At 49.1% G+C, this 17,329-nt stretch overlaps 1 protein-coding gene across 1 annotated transcript in view; it reads right to left on the reverse strand.

Annotated features, from left to right (window-relative positions):
- LOC131592669 (collagen alpha-1(VII) chain-like) overlaps positions 1-17,329 on the reverse strand; it is an 81,805-nt gene that overhangs the window by 53,566 nt on the left and 10,910 nt on the right. Inside the window, 20 exon segments of the mRNA XM_058864342.1 lie at positions 297-341; positions 535-561; positions 642-722; positions 1,282-1,375; positions 1,677-1,986; positions 2,677-2,820; positions 4,034-4,157; positions 5,285-5,424; positions 5,783-5,971; positions 6,099-6,245; positions 8,275-8,394; positions 9,106-9,252; positions 9,649-9,786; positions 10,532-10,681; positions 10,914-11,042; positions 13,019-13,177; positions 13,792-13,911; positions 14,060-14,206; positions 16,151-16,267; positions 16,936-17,091. Of these exon segments, the coding sequence (XP_058720325.1) occupies positions 297-341; positions 535-561; positions 642-722; positions 1,282-1,375; positions 1,677-1,986; positions 2,677-2,820; positions 4,034-4,157; positions 5,285-5,424; positions 5,783-5,971; positions 6,099-6,245; positions 8,275-8,394; positions 9,106-9,252; positions 9,649-9,786; positions 10,532-10,681; positions 10,914-11,042; positions 13,019-13,177; positions 13,792-13,911; positions 14,060-14,206; positions 16,151-16,267; positions 16,936-17,091 (2,684 nt within the window).

Below are 17,329 nucleotides of genomic sequence, written 5' to 3' on the forward strand. Positions count from 1 at the left end.
AGTGGATTAAACCAGGTTTGTTAATTATGGAGACTCAGGCAGAATGACCCCACCTTCTACTGCAATCAATTAACTAATTAATTGTGCCCAGAACCTGGGATTAGGATTGAGCACTTTTCTCCACAAAGACATAAAATTCCCGAGGGAAACCCCCCAAGCTGTAGACAGGGAGTGTAGGATTAGGTAGACACAGCTTAAAAATTCACATTCACCAAAGATCCTGGTGAAAATGCTCGGAAAATAGAGGTCACAACAATGAAATTAATTTCTCCCAGTGATCCAGGAATGGAACTCACTCTGTCTCCTTTTGGCCCTGCTGGTCCTGGATAGCCTGGAGATCCCTGGAATTAAAAATAAATTCTGAAGAATTTATTTACAGAAAAACACCCACACAACCATGGATCCTGATTCCTGGAAATGTCCAAGGCCAGGTTTGGAGCAACCTGGGATGGTGGGAAGGGTCCCTGCCCATGGAATGGGATGAGTTTTAAGGTCTCTTCCAACCCAAACCAACCCGGGATTCCAAATACTCACAATGTCACCTTGGCTGCCAGGGAGCCCCTGCAAAACAGGACAGAGGGATACTGGTCAGTTTTCCCTGGAATAGTCCTTTGGAAAAGTTTGTTAAATCCAATCCATACCATGATTCCAGGGGGACCTGGAGGACCTGGCCGGCCTGGCCTGCCCGGCAGCCCAGGAATGCCGTCTTTCCCAGGGAGACCCTAAAAACATGGAAAATGACAGCCTGGAGGGGATAACCTCAGACCAGCAAAGCCAAACAGCTTCATACAGCACCGTAACACTTGAGAGTATTCCCAAATCCCAGAGCAATTCCCTTTTCCAGGATTTTCAAAGCCAGCATGGAGCAGGAAGAGCAAAACACCAACAGAAAAGACCTGAGGGTGATTCTTTCCTTGAACACTTCCTCGGTCGTAATTTGGTTGTATTTACTGCCAGAGGGCAGGGATAGATGGGATATTGGGAAGGAATTTCTGGCTGGGAAGGTGGGGAGGGGCTGGGCTGGAATTCCCAGAGAAGCTGTGGCTGGATCCCTGGAAATGCCCAAGGCCAGGTTGGAAATTGGGGCTTGGCACAACCTGGGATAGTGGAAGGTGTCGAGGTTGGAACTGGATGATCTTTTGAGTCCCTCCCAGCCCAAACCATTCCATGATTCCATGATATTAACTATCCAAATGGATCATGCTGTAGGGATGTTCTCTTAAGAGCTGGACTCGATGATCCATGTGGGTTCCTTCCAACTGAGAATATTCTGTGACTCACCCGCTCCCCTTTCTCTCCCTTCGTGGTGAAGCTGTGGGGCTCATAACCCCTGTGAGCTGCTGAGTCCCTGGAGCTCTTCAACAGAAAAGAGAAAAAAATAAATTATCAGGGAATTAAAATCCACCAAAGGATGGCAAAGAAACCGGAGTGACCAGGAAACACAGACTAGAACATTCCTTGGCTTAGGCAAAGAAAGGGAGAAGCAGAGTTGACCACCCAGGAGAATACTCAGACATTTACAGTCTATTCCTATGCATTTATAATATGAATTTTTAATATATCTAAGTGTTCTGCAGCGGCTTTATCCACCAAAACATTCCCAGCTCTATCCTGGCCTCCTCAGTTCCACGCCCTGGATTTCAAAGGTTTTGCTCTTTAGGGCTGGACAGCGAGGTCAGGATGGGACATGATGTCTGAAATCCACTCTGAGTCTACTTTGTTCCCTCAGGGAAGAAGATTTTCCTTGTGCCTGACCCACTCCAAGCTGGATTTACTCCCAGGAGTAGGAACTCACCTTTCCCGGTGGGATTTGGGTTCCTGGAAGCTGAGGATCAGAACAAATGGCATCTATCAGCTCTTGGAGGATTTGGGGGAAGTCATCAAAGGTGCTGACGTAGAAAACATTCTGGGGGTTCTGCTGCAGCAAAATCCTGTGGAGCTCCATGGGGTCAGCTCCTGACACCCCCACAGCAATGACACGGAGCCCTGGAATGACATGGATTCCACCACTCCTAATTCTTGGGATCAGAGTTTCCAAAGCCCTACCTGGTAAAAACCTCTGGTGGGATCAGGTAGAACCCTCAGAGAAGTCACCTGGAGCTGGGTGTGAGTTACAGCAAACCAAGACAAGTTGGGAAGAGAAAAGAGAAAGGATAAAGGAAGGAATGAACCAAAAGTGCCCTCAAAGTGACTCCTCACATGGTGCACCACCCTCAAAGCCATGCAAACCCATGGAGAACTGAGGGAAACACAATGGGGCAACCTCAAACCCCTGGAAATCCATGGAGAACTGAGGGAAACACAACTGGGCAACCTTAACTCCCTGGAAATCCATGGAGAACTGAGGGAAACACAATGGGGCAACCTCAAACCTCTGGAAATTCATGGAGAACTGAGGGAAACACAACGGGGCAACCTCAACCCCCTGGAAATTCATGGGGAACTGATAAAACCACAATGGGGCAACCTCAAACCTCTGGAAATTCATGGAGAACTGAGGAAAACACAACGGGGAAACCTTAACTCCCTGGAAATTAATGGAGAACTGAGGAAAACACAAGGAGGCAACCTCAACCCCCTGGAAATTAATGGAGAACTGATAAAAACACAATGGGGCAACCTCAACTCCCTGGAAATCCATGGAGAACCAAGGAAAACACAACTGGGAACTCCTACCCAAAGCATGGGCTGCTCTGGCTGGGGGCAGCACGTCGTCCTGGGATTGTCCATCGGTCACAAGCACCAGGATGTGAGGAAAGCCCGGTCTCATCCCTCTGGAGGGCTGGAATAATTCCTTTAACACGTAGGATATGGCACGGCCTGAGCAGACAGGGAGAGGCAGGGTGGGAGTCTGGATTAATTCCATGGGTTTGGACTCTGGATCTTCTTCCAGGGGTGGAGAATGAAGGGAATTCCTCATAAGTGGAAAGCCCTGGGCATGGGAAAACATCTTTTGAGGGATAACAACAGGAAATCAGCTTGGCTGGAATGGTTCTGGTGGAATCAACAGATAGTTTTGGAAAAGAGAAACCAAAATATTCAGAAAATTGAAGCACTTTTCTTACACTTCAGGGGGAAAAAAAAAAAAAATCCACAGAATTCCCATTTCCAAATGTCTTTGGAAAGACCAAGAAAGTTTCACGAAGAAATCTCCCACAGATTGAAATGGTCAAGAAGCTCTAAAATTCTATGGAAAAAATCCTACATGGAGTAAAATGTCTTTATTGACACAAACTCCATAAAAAGCAGGATTAGAGGCAAGGTTAGCCAGGAATTTCCAGCCTGAGTAATTCCATGCCTTCTTTTCCTAACCAATCCCATGAAAATTCCTGTATTTTGACTGTCCCTGTTTTTTTGTGCTCTTGTCCAATACCACTGAGGCAGGGTGAGGGATTTGGGTGCCTCGAAGCTTTCCTGATGTGAAGAATTCATTGAAAAATCACAAAACTCCAGAATATTCCAGGTTGGAAAGGATCCACAAGGATCATTGAGTCCAGTTCCTGAAAGATCCATAGGGGGATTGAATCTTGGAGTTACTGGCACCAGGTTCCAACCAATTTGGTTAAATGATTAAATTAAAACTAACAATCTTTAATTTACCATTCCTGGTTGTGTTCCTCCAGGGGAACCAGGTATTCCCAGTGTCCATCTGGGAATCAGCACATGGAAAGTGTCGTCCCTCTCTGAGCTTTTTAAATGAGACAAAAATATCTGGATTTCTGGGATGCAAAAATTCTTCAAACCAGCCACCCTCATGTTTGTGGTATAAAAACCTCCCTCAAGTCCAGGCAAAATCATAAAACAATGAGAAAAACCCAGGGGAAAAACCAGGACATGTGAAAAGCACCAAGTGGTTGAAAAAAGCCTCTCCCAAAAATTAAATTTAATCCGTTCTCAAATTTAAAACAACTTTGGGCACAACATTCCCACCGAGGAAATGGCTCCAAACCACTCAGACAAATGTTTTCCTTGGCTTCCAGGATCTCTCCAGGGCCAGAAGGATCATCCCAGGTATCCAGATGCCCTCCCAGACCTGTTTTGGTGTTGCCTCCGGTGTAGCTCAGCCCTTTGATGGCTCCGAGGGCTCCGTTGCGGTCGCGGTGTTGGTTGAAGTGAAAAGCTGCCCTGGGCTCCTCGTTGTACTGAGCAACAGCAACCTGCCAAAATCTGGGATTAAAATCCCCAAATCCACAGGAAATGGGACAGACTGCCTCGAGTCAGAGCATGGTGCACCGGGAATGGGAAGAGGCTGAATTCTCTGGGAAAAGGGAGCCAGACCCTCACCTAAATCAAAACATTTTTTTATGTTCACAGAGTTATTTGTTGACCCAGGGTAATTTCGTCATTCCCCTAAAACCTCCAAGCAGAGTCCAAGAAATTCCCATTTCCTGCTCGACTTCAACTGAGTTCTGTAAATCCCCCTAATTAAAATATGCCGTTAATTAAATAAATGACCCCAAATAAATGAGGAACCGAGTCTTCCCATTGGCTTTGCTGTCATTAAATCCTTCAGGCTTCATTTGCCCTGGAGGTGATTCCCATCATGACCCAGGGCTTTGGTTCTCTGTTTGTTGAAGGAGGGAGCTGCTGGGACATCCTGCATTTCCCACTTGGATCCACACCTGGATTTCCAACCATTCCCACTCTGAATTTCCAACAATTCCCCACTCCAGATTTCCAACCATTCCCACTCTGAATTTCCAACAATTCCCCACTCCAGATTTTCCAACCATTCCCTGTCTGGATTCCCAACCATTCTCCCTCTGGATTTCCCACCATCCTCACTCTGGTTTCCCAACCATTCCCACTCTGGATTCCCAACCATTTCCACTCTGGATTCCCAACCTTTTCCATTCTGGATTTCCCACAAGTCTCACTCTGGATTTCCCACAATTCCCACTCTGGATTCCCAACCATTCCCACTCTGGATTTCCAATCATTCCCAGTCTGTATTCCCAACCATTCCCACTCTGAATAGGGTCAGAAATGGGATCTGAGAGGGGAATATGCACCTGACAGGCCTCTGGGCTGACCTAGACAGCATTTCAGGTGTGGAATTTGCTTTATTCCCAATGATTTGGTCTTGGAAAGATAACCAAGAAATGGAAATGGGAAAGCTGGCATTGAGGAGAGTTTAATTCATGCTTTTTTCTTCCACACAGGTCTTTCCCTCACCTTTCTGCTCCACAACTCCTGGGTGAGTAGGTTCTGCTCCAGGCAGGGCTGAGCAGAAGGAGAAAATAGAAAGAAAGTAACTTCAGGAAATGGAATAAGAAAATCTTGCCTGTGTCCCTTCAGGTCCAATCTTGGGGAAATAGGAAACAATCCGGAAGAGGAAATCCTTCACTTTATTGAAGTTGCTCTGGCCTATGCTGGACGATTCATCCACCAGGAATCCAACGTCTGCTTTGAGCTTCCCACAAACTGCAGAGGGAAGAGAGGAATTCCATAAGCTGAGGGCTCCTAAAGCAGAATCCCATGGTTTTGTGTGTTCAGAGCAACAAAACAAACCCCAAACCTCTTGTGATGCCAACTTTTGGGCAAGCAGCAACACTTTCACCCCTCAGAGTAGTGCTGAGGCCTTCACTGCGTTTATGGGGTTTGGGCCTTCCCTGACATCGCCCACTCTCGTTATTCAAGGAATTAAGACCGGTTTTAGCTCCTGGGATCAGAGGAGATCTTGGCCTCTGGAAGCTTTGTCTATGTTTACATCATCATCATCATCGTTTCTACATCATCATCATCATTTCTACATCATCATCATCCCCATCCCCACACTCACGCAGCCCAGGCAGGGTTGTCAGCGGTGCCGACACCGTGCTGGTCCATACTGGGGGCTCTGGGAGCTTTGTACTGGTGGGCACTGGGAGAGGAGTGGTCCCCACATTGCTGGGAGATCCCGATGGAGATTTCCCCGTATCCAACGGTGCAGGAACCACTGGAGTGGTCGGTGACTCCCCGGGAGCTCCTGCTGTAGGACCCAAACAGAAAAGGTGAATTTTAAACCTCTTTTAGCCACAATGTCACTCTCCAGCAAAGAGAAAAAGGGTAGAAAACCCAAAATTCAACCCAAAAATCCAGGTCTCCACCCTTCATACCTGTTTGTCCCAGCAGCGTTGTCTCCGGTCCCTCCGAGTCTCCAAACATTGGTTTTATGGAAAACAAATACATTTCCTTGGAGCGCAGCCCCATCACTCGAAACGATCTGGAAGCTGCTGGTAACAATTCCTGGGAAAGAGAGGGAGCTGTGGAAAACAGGAGAAACATGACTGGGAGCCAGAAAAACTCGGGGGAATTCCCACTTCTGTGGCATCACTGTTGGAAAAGAGGAATTTGGGGATGAGATGATTCCCAGGATTTGGAGAAGAGGCAAAAGTAAATAATTTACAAAGTGCAATGGTCAGGTCCTAAACCAGATGAAATTAGGTTGATTTTGTGCAATAGAAAGGAAAAAAAATTGGAATTTATGCAAGAATTTAGGGGATTTGGTGCAAGTGGTGCTCAAGGCTGAGAGACCAATTTTTATCCAGTGGTTCTTATGGATAGAAATAAGATTCTTTTTGGGAATTAATGGAAAGTTTGATGAAAAATAAAATCAAATGTGACTGAGGAATTTGGTTGCACACAATTCATAGTTTTGATTTAAAATAATGATTGACGTTTCCTAAGTGCCTTGCTTTAGAAATAATAAATGATGAATTTGACACTGTTCAAAGTGGAATTTGTATCTTTTTTATTCTGAAATAACATTTTGCTTTAAAAAAAATCACCCCAAAAGCTCAGTCTTTATGGCAAGAAATAAAATCAGTGCAAATAATCTGTCATCAACTCATGGAATTGAGGTTGGAAAAGATCTCCAAAGATCAAATCCAGTTCGTTGTTCTCAATTCTCCACAAAAATTTTCAGAGGGGAGGTTTTCCTCCTTTAAATAAAAGAGTAAAATCCCTCTTGAAATTTGACTTAAACTCTTTTTGGAAAGTCAAATCAAAATAGCCATAATTGGTTTATTTTTTCTGATGATCCCAAGTGGAAGAGAAAGGGATCCAGTTTTTTTATGGGACAGGCTGGATGGAATGAGATGGGAAAAGGGCATTCAATGAGCTTAAAAGGGAGCAAGGAAATGCTCATTTAGGAAAAAAAATCAAGTTGTGTGGAGAAAAATTAATCAAGACAAAAAATAACGACCAAATTCTTAATTGCTTTTATACACCAGTGTTGGCTGCTGGGATAACTACCCAGGAAAAATTGGAATTACTCACTCAGGAGCATAAATTTTATCCTGTGGAGAGGTGGGGTCAGGATTCATCTGCCGGTGATGGGAAATCAATATTTATAAACCCATTCCAGCAGGATCGATGGAGGGACTGTCAGACGTGGGATTATCCATTCCCTATTCCCAGACTGCTCTGAAATCAGGGATTTCTGAATCCTTCTGGATCAATATTTGAACAGCACAGCACAGGAAAGGGAACAGTTGCTTTAAATCACTAAAATCACCCCAGAGATCCAAATGTTCCATTCCCAAATCACTCTTCCATAATATTTATCCCAAAAAAATGCTGCTGTCATGGGGCTGTTCATCCTGAGTGACACAACCTGCAGGTATGGAGCTGCCAATCCTGAAATATCCTTGGAATTAAAAAAAAAAAAAAATAATAATAAAAAAAATAAATTAAAGCTCCTGGTAGAGCCGAAAGAACTGCAGGGAATTCTGTTGGATTTGGTTTCTTTAGTGACTTTGGACAAGAACTGATCCTGGGAAAAAGTTTGTGGTTGAAGCCACAGAGACAGAAAACTCCAAACTCAAAGAGGATTTTAGTCCAATCCAGGAAACAATCATGGAGTCGGTGCTTTAAAAGGGAAAATCCTGAAAAGCCAAATTGGGAAAAGGAACGGTGAGGAAAGATTAAGTAATTATTTTTTTTTTTAAGTTCTTCACAGTAGAGCAGAGATTTTAAACAGGTAAGAACAAGGTTTTACGGGTGACAAAAATCCACCTTTGATTTGATGGACAGGAAGGGACACAGATAATGCCAAAATTCCTTTTTTCCTGAGCTATTCCCACCCCTCCTTTTTTTCGTCCTCCAAGGACTTTGCAATGGCCAAATGGGACATTTTGTGAGCCTCCTCCAGCTCCCATTTTTCCCTCTTTTTCAGCCAAATGGAGAAGCTGAGATGAAGGAACCCATGGAAACCCCAGGGTTCTCTTGCTAATCCGGATCCAGAGGAGTCCAAGGGATGGATCAGGGTTTCCTCCCCGCACCAAACATTACCTGAGGACAATCCCCACGTCAGTAAATACAGGGATGCTCCAGGAACAGCATCCCAGGACAACAAAACGCTGGAATCCGTGGCCTCCTGCACTGTGAATTCCGCCACTTTGGGAAAATCCACTGTTGGAGAAGCAAGGAACAAATTTTAGGGGCTGGAAACAGCTCTGGGGACATTTCTGCCTCCCAAATTCCATTCCGGGGAGAGGAAGGAGTTCCTCCAGCACTTCAGGTGTTTTCCAAGAAGTTGGATCAGATCAGGTTCTCATTTGGTGGGAACTGAGGGAAATATTGCCAGATCTTCAGTCTGGACTCTAAACTGATTGAAACGTGAGTTTTTGGGATGGGTAATGAAGTTTTTCCTGCGATTTTTTTCCCAGATGCTCCCTGAAATCCCAGTGTTGTCCCCACATCCCTGACTTTCCCCTCTGATCTCCAAACCTGCCCGTTTTGGCACAACTCATGAGGAATGTTGGCCTTTTCCTGCTGGAAATGGTCAAGATATTGCATAAAGAGGGAATTCCAAGATAACGTGCCACAAAAATGGGGATTATTGGCAGAGGAAGACAGGGAAATCCCAATAATCCTCAATAATAAGAAGAAAGGATCAATGCCTGGTTTTTGGTGGGATCTGAGAAGAAACAAGGCCGGACTGGATGGAGCTTAGAGCAACCTGGCCTACGGAAGGTGTTGGAAGTGGATGATATTCAAGGCCCCTTCCAACCCAGAACATTCTGGAATTCCAGGAATAAGGTGTCCATCAGCCAAAATTGCTCTTTTTCTTCAGTCCCCTATGGAGATGCTCTTATCCCAAGCCATGAATCCCATACTCACAGGTTCTGGCTGTGAGCACCGCGGGCTTTCCCTCCCGTCCCTTTCCCACCGCAGACACGGAGATGGTGTAGCTGGTGTTGTCCTTCAGTTTGGGAATGGCAAAGGAAGCGGCATCCGCTGGGACCAGCTGGGAGGATTCCGAGTCGCCTGAGAGGAGACATCCCAAAAAACCCGCGGTGCCCATGGAAAGGGAAGTGTAAGAGTCATTGCTACAGCAGCTTCATGCGCATCTGACAGCACCTGGCCAGGGAGGAGAGTCAGGAACTCATTTTTCCCACGGGGAAACTGAGGCACAGGCATCAGAGACGTCCAGTCACAATTACGGAAAGGAACTGATTCTTGGAATTCCCAAATCCCAGCTATATTTATATCCTTGGTTAGAGCCTAAAGCTTAGCTCAAGGCTCAGAGGAGTCCAAACTGCCCCAGCAGACATTAAAATCCCCTCCTGCCCCAAGCACCCATGGAAAAAGGAATTTCCTGTGCCAAACTCCCCATTTTTGTTGGTTCCTTGTGCTCCCTGACCAACAGATCGGGATTCTTACCATTGGATGGCTCCCAGGATACCTTGTAGTGACTTATCCCAGGAAGCTTTTTCCAAGCCAGCTTCAAAGTGTTTACACCGGTGTCAGTAACCCTCAGGTCCTGGATGGTCAGGGTGGGGTTGGAATCTCCAGAAGGAGCTGGAAAAATGAGCCAGGATAAGATTTCAGCTCAGCCCCAGAGCAGCACCCTGGCTCCAAGCTGTGGTGGAGGAGAAGAATTTGGGCATTCAATCAATATCTACTTTCCAAACATTACCCAGGATGCCAGGCTGAAATTCCTAATGGATCCATGGATTCCCAGCTGAGGAATCTCATCCACATCTCTTACCACCCACACCAAACTGGTGGCACACAAAGGGACACGAGAAAAGCTCCAAGAAAGGATGGATCATCCAGACACATCTTCAAATTCCACGAAAAACTCATGGAATTTGGTGAAAAAGACACTGGAAGGAGCCAGAATTCTGTGTTGGAAGAGGCAAAGCCACAATCCAAGGAATTCCCCAAACCTCAAGAGTGAAGGCTGGTGATGACCCTGGGTGGTGCCTGCAGAGAGGCTCCTGCATTCCCTGGGTGGATAAATAGCTCTGGGAATTGTGTTGATAAATCCAAGATTGTCCAACATGCCAGAAGGATGTGTCCACTCCCATGGGAACAGCCATGGATTATTACCACCAGCTCGTGCCTCCACCATCCACAGGATATCTTGGATATCTCCACCAGAATCATGGAGTCCAAGTCTCAAATGGATGAACACGAGGATTGAACCCAAAACTTTGGTGTTTTTATCACCAGGCCTCTGACCAACAGAGCCAATCCCATGCCCGAGACCAATCCAAGCTTTGCATCCCAACTCAAGGAGGGTTTTTCCAGCAGGAATTACCTGTGTGGTGAGTCAGGACCACCTCTGGCCCCTCGGTCCTGCTGAACACAGCCCGGACACCGACCCTGTACAGGGTGTTGGGCACCAGGTGCTCAATCCGATGAGCCAACACTCTGCTGCCCAGGTAGCGAGTCCTGGCAACCTGTTTTCCTGGAAAAACAGGGATATTTCAGAGCCTGGAGTTCATTTCCTTCCTCCAAAGGAAATTGCTGCCCTGCTGTCCCAGAGCTCTGGGGATTATCTCCATCAATAAAACCATCAGAACAAGGAAGAGGAGCCATCACCAACGGGACCAAGTTTCCCAGCCGTGGGATCTCTTTCCTACCCCCAGAAGCAGGTCAAGAATTTGGGAAGGTGCCTGGAATGTGCTTCCCCTGCTCACCTTTGCCTGCTCCCATGGGGCTCCAGGTGAGTTTGAATTTGGTGGCAGCGGCTGTGGCGCTCCAGGCCAAGGACAGGCTGGTGCTGGTGTGGGACATCACCTTGAAGTTGGAGACAGATCCCAGAGGAGCTGCAGGATGGGGACAACATCAGGAGCATCCTGATTCCTGCCCAAAGGCTCATCACTGACGCGTTAATGAGTTAAAATTATATCAAAGGGTCTTTGCTTATCCTTGGTGTCTCCTCATCCTCATCTCCTGGAGAGACACCAAGGTCATCAAGGTTATCAAGGAGCACGTCCTGCCCAGATCCAATGGGAGCAAGGCCAGGCCAGGCCTTGGGATCCATGGAGTCAGGAGATCCATGTCAGGATCCTTGGGCTCAGGGATCCATGGAGTCAGGAGATCCATGTCAGGATCCTTGGGTTCAGGGATTCATGGAGTCAGGGGATCCATGTCAGGATCCTTGGGTTCAGGGATCCATGGAGTCAGGAGATCCATGTCAGGATCCTTGGGCTCAGGGATCCATGGAGTCAGGAGATCCATGGAGTCAGGAGATCCATATCAGGATCCTTGGGCTCAGGGATCCATGGAGTCAGGAGATCCATATCAGGATCCATGGAGTCAGGAGATCCATGGAGTCAGGAGATCCATATCAGGATCCTTGGGTTCAGGGATCCATGGAGTCAGGAGATCCATATCAGGATCCTTGGGCTCAGGGATCCATGGAGTCAGGAGATCCATATCAGGATCCTTGGGCTCAGGGATCCATGGAGTCAGGAGATCCATGGAGTCAGGAGATCCATATCAGGATCCTTGGGCTCAGGGATCCATGGAGTCAGGAGATCCATATCAGGATCCATGGAGTCAGGAGATCCATGGAGTCAGGAGATCCATATCAGGATCCTTGGGCTCAGGGATCCATGGAGTCAGGAGATCCATGGAGTCAGGAGATCCATATCAGGATCCTTGGGCTCAGGGATCCATGGAGTCAGGAGATCCATATCAGGATCCTTGGGTTCAGGGATCCATGGAGTCAGGAGATCCATATCAGGATCCATGGAGTCAGGAGATCCATGGAGTCAGGAGATCCATATCAGGATCCTTGGGCTCAGGGATCCATGGAGTCAGGGGATCCATGTCAGGATCCTTGGGCTCAGGGATCCATGGAGTCAGGGGATCCATATCCCAGTGCCCCAGGTGAAACACCCACCCAGAGCTCTCACAGCTGCCGAACATTCCCCGTTCTCTTCCTCACAAGGGTGAGACCATTTTCTCCATGTGGTATTCCAGGGTTTCCAGTCACCTGCTGCCACTTTGGAACCTCTTCCAAGAATCCCACCTCTGCTTTTGGATCAGTGGTCCTGCCTGTCCCCTGCTCCCAGGGCAGCAGCCCAGAAGTTTGAGAGAGTGTGACAAGGTTTGTGCCTCAACTTCCCCCATTTTACACAAAGGATTTGCACCTGCTGCCTCTTATCCAGGGAATCTGATCTCCCAGAAAGATTCCTTTGGAATTATGGAATTCTTTGAGGCAGGAGGCAGCACTTACCACCAAGCAAAAAGGACTGCACCAGGATGTTCCACCCTCTTTATCTTCCTATCTTTTCCTAGAACAGATTTTGCCCAGATTTCCTATTTTTCAGGTGTTTTTCGGATGTGTTCTAACAATGTGGAGGACAATATTGGTGTGAATTTTGGGATACCTGGAAGCTCAGTGAGTGCAGATTGGGCACTTCACCACTGGGAAGGAACTTCAGATAAGGGAGAGTGGCTTTAAACTGCATGGGAGCAGGTTGAGGTTGGATTTTGGGAAGGAATTCCTGGCTGTGAGGATGGGGAGACCCTGGCACAGGTTTCCCAGAGAAGCTGTGTCTGCTCTATCCTTGGAATTGTCCCAGGCCAGCCTGCACAGGGCTTGGAGCAACCTGGGATAGTGGGAGGTGCTGGAACAAGATGGGCTTCCAACCCTTCCAAGCTCAACCATTCTGGGATCTTGTGAATCTGAATCTCTTCCCAAGCCCAGAGCACAGGAACAGACAGGGGTACACACCAGATACACAGAGGTTGCGTTCCGTAGTAGCTACTCCACCGTCCTACCCGCACTCACCCGTCCTGGCCGAGGTGGTGATCCCGGGGCCCTCCCCGGAGCCGAAGAGCACGGACAGAGAAATCACGTACTCGGTGTCAGGGGCCAGGCTGCGGAGCTGGTGGGACGTCACCGACTTGCTGAGGGCCAGGTGACGGGGACGGTCCTTGCCAAAGAATTCTTTGGAAGAGAAAATAAAACACGAGAGGAGAAAGAGTCCGGAGAGCGGCTCTCTTGAATCCCGGGAAATCCACCACATTCCTTCTGCTGGAGGACACCTGTTCCAGAACAATTCAGGGGGAATTTCCTGATGGTCAGGCATTGGAAGGGGTTGCCCAGGGAGGTTTGGAGTCCTCATCCCTGAAGGCATCCAAGGAACAACTGGATGTGGCACTTCCATCACAAGGTGGGGATTTGGCACAGGTTGGATTTGGAGGTCTTTTCCAACCTCAGTGATGTTGGGATTCCATGTGTTCACCCGGGCACGGGAGAGTTTTCCTGTGGTTATTTATTCTGGAATTTTAATACCTAGACTACCCAAACCAGCTGAGAGGAACTGAATCCAAACCATCTCACATCCAGGGACCACAGGAATCTGGGAATGTTCCCTGTCTCCTTCCTGGGGACTCACTCTGTGTTGGGCTGGGGCCAGGTTGGTGCCGCAGGGCCAGGAATAATCCCTGGCTTCAGTTCATGCTCTGGAATTGTGGGAGAGGCTGCTCAGAGCTGGACCTGCCGTAATCCCAGCACTCCTGAGCTTCTCCCATTCCGGGGAGAGCAGGGACGGATCTCACCTGGTGTCGGACCCCAGGCCACCCTGTACCCGGTGGCTCCCGTGACCGAATCCCAGGATACCAGGAGGCTGTTGATGGAAATCTCGCTCACTTTCAGCATCTGGACAGTGCTGGATGCCACTGCAAGAGAGAAGAGTTTCCCAGTTCCACCGAGGTCCCAACAGCTTCAAAGAGGTCCCCAAACCCAACGACGCAGAGAAGTGGCAGAAGTGACGCCAACTCTGTGTCAGCACCCCCGGGTCTGCAGGAGCTGACATGGGACACTCACCCGTGGTGGCTTTGCCAGTCACCACCGGTCCCTCGATGTCCCCAAAGACGGGGTTGATGGTCACTGTGTGCTCCGTGCCCGGCTCCAGCCCCTGGATCATGTAGTAGCTGTAGGAGCTGCCGAGGGTCACGTCCTGGATGCTGCCCTCTGTGAAGGGAAAGTGTCCCCCAGCTCAGCCCACCCCACCCTGCAGCACACCGGGACCACCCCAGGTGGCTGCGGGTGGAAATAATCCACATCCATCCGGGAAGAGTTCCGGGATCACTGAGGCAACCCATGGATTCGCAAAGCAAAGCAAATGCCCCAAAAAGCAGTTTTAATGTCCTTGTTGTGGGCTAAACCCGGCTCGGCTAAACCCGGCTCAGCTAAACCCAGCCCAGCAGGAGAAGAGTTAAAACCGAATTCCTGTGATGCCGAATTCGAAATCCCGAATTTTGAATCCCTGATTCCCAGGGTCAGGGAGGTGCAGGCAGCAGGATGTTGAGGAAAACCTCTAAAGGAGGGAAAATGTCTTTTCCAGTTTGGTCACTGGATGGTGCCACGTCCCCATTTTCTGTTCCAGCAGCAGCCGGAGCCCCATCCCCCTTTTCCCACCCGCTCTCCACAGCTCCCATCTCCAGTTTGTGTTTATCTAATCCCGGTTTTAAAAGTCAGACGAGGAAAACCAAACCCCTCCCGTGCTTGGGATGGGTGGCAGGGTCTGGATCCCATCGCTACATCCCTAATTCCGGGAGTGTGGGGAGAGGACCCCGAGGCCGGGGGGGGCTGCCCTTGGGATTTCTCCACCCCTGGAATTGGGGTGGAATTGGGGTGAGCTGGTATCAGGTGGAAAAGCAGCTGGAAATTCGGGGTGGAGGTGATGTGTTCTTCCTGTTCTACCTGAGGAGGTTGTACCACTGTCCCTTCAGTGTCCCCAGCCGAGCTCCTTTCCTAGCCGGGATATTTGGCACAGCCTGGGCAAACTGCTGAGTTTTGGGGTGTTGTTTTTTTATGACAAAGCATAAAAGCTGTTTTATGTCTTCCCTGTGAAGATTTTTCCCTCCTTTGGTGACCTTTGGAGCTGTTTTCCCACTAATCCCCGCCTCTCCTGGTGGGAGATGCCTCCTTCCATCATAACCAGGGGAGCTGAGGGAGTGGAAATGCGGTTTTTATTCAAAGCCTGGGATAGAGCCCAGGTGTCCTGACATCCCTGAGCTCCAGAAACGTCCATCTCCCAGGGCCAAAATCTGCCGTCAAACCAGAATTTCTCACTCCCAGCACCCAGGAAAATATCTTTGGGTTCAGGTCAGGGGAAAAGCTCCAGCTGCAAAGGTGGATCTGTCTCCAAACACCCAAATTTGCCTAAAAATGAGGATTCTGGGGGATGCAGCCTGGTTTTGGTGCTGCAGAGAGGAAAGCAACAAGCACAGGCACTTCCAGGCTGTCCCCCCAAAAGTCATGTACTAAATTGTCCCCCAAAAAATGGGTGACCCCAAATACTCAGGGGCTGTGCAGCTCTGCAGGGAGGGTTTTCCCAGCTCCTCTCAGCTATTCCAAGGCTCCTCAGGTCCAGTAAATCCATGGAATAATAATTCCATGTAGCAAGGCTGGATATCCACCAGCCTGCTTCACACAGAGCCACAGCAGGAATTTTTGCATCCATGGCAGAGAGAACTCCACCGGTCACAGACCCTGAGAAAACCCCCAATTCCCTCTGGACAAAGATGGAATCCAATCCAAAGTGTATCCAACACCTTGGGAATCTCACAGCTCCCATCTTTCCATGCTTTGCTCAGTGGCAGACACCTCCAGCCCTATCCATACCTGATGTCCAGGTGAGCCTGAATCCCACTCTGTCTGTACCTGCTGATGTCCAGGTGAGCCTGAATCCCACCCCTCTCCATACCTGATGTCCAGGTGAGCCTGAATCTCACCTTGTCTGTACCTGCTGATGTCCAGGTGAGCCTGAATCCCAGCCCTGTCCATACCTGCTGATGTCCAGGTGAGCCTGAATCCCATCCTGTCCATACCTGATGTCCAGGTGAGCCTGAATCCCACCCCTGTCTGTACCTGCTGATGTCCAGGTGAGCCTGAATCCCACCCTGTCCGTACCTGCTGATGTCCAGGTGAGCCTGTATCCCGTTGCTCCCCGGACAGGGCTCCACCGGGCCTGGAGCGTGTCCGTGGTCTCGTTCTGCAGCAAGAGGTTTTCCACAGGCAGGAGCTTCACTGGAAGGAGGACAGGGAAGAAAATTTCAGAGCATCCACTTGGGAGTGGAGGACTTTGCTGGCTCTCCATGAATGTTCCTCCAGCTCAGCTGGGTGAAGGGAACACCTGAAAGGAGGTGGCCAGGTGGGACTGGGCTCTGCTCCCATGGGATGAGGGACAGGACAAGAGCGAATGGCCTCAAAATGTGCCAGGAGAGGTTTGGGTTGGATATTGGGAAAATCTTCTTCATGGAAAGGGTGGTCAGAAGAGTTGGAGTCACGTCCTTGGAAGGACTTCAGAGCCAAGTAGATGTGGCATTTGGGGACATGGCGGTGCTGGGGATGGTTGGATTCGGGGATCTCCAAGGGTTTCTCCAGCCTTAATGATTCCATGAGAGGGATTTCCAGGAGCTCCTGCCCAGGGGAATCTCCTAAACCAGAAGCAGAACAGCCCAACCTGTGACTGTCCAGGACCAAACATCTCCAAGCGCCAACCTTGTGAAGCGTGGGTGCAAAACAGGAGGGAAAACGATCTCCCACATTCCCCAAACTGCAGGATGGCCTTGAGGATGTCCATGGGGGCAGAGTTAGGATGGAACTGGGAAGGTCCTGCATGAGGGCATCAGCTCTGAGGTGGGGACACAACAGCTGGGGACAAAAGGGACCAACCACGGGGTCACGGCTCTTACGTGTCCTCCCCAGAGCAGCCACGGGCTGGCTCGGGCCCTCAGGATACACGGCGTAGATGCTGATGCTGTATTCCCTGTCCTCCTGCAAGTTTTCCAGCAGGTGGGAAGAGACATCGCCCCGCAGGATCTGCTCAAGGGTCATGCCGGGCTTGTTGGCTGCAAAATCAAGGAGAAAAGGGATGGTGAAGCCTTTCCAGGAGGCTAAATCCCATAGGGAGGTCTTCACACCATGGAGATGGCTCAGGGGTGTGGCTGGAGTCTGCCAATCCATGTGGTGCTCAGAATTCTGGCTGTGCTGTCCCTCAGATTCCACAGAAGGGAGTGGGAGGCATCCCAAAGGCTTGAACTCATCCCAAATCCCCACCAGAGCAGGGACTTGAGTGGGAAAAACATC

Source organism: Poecile atricapillus, chromosome Z, assembly GCF_030490865.1.
Source record: "Poecile atricapillus isolate bPoeAtr1 chromosome Z, bPoeAtr1.hap1, whole genome shotgun sequence".
NCBI classification, from domain to species: domain Eukaryota; kingdom Metazoa; phylum Chordata; class Aves; order Passeriformes; family Paridae; genus Poecile; species Poecile atricapillus.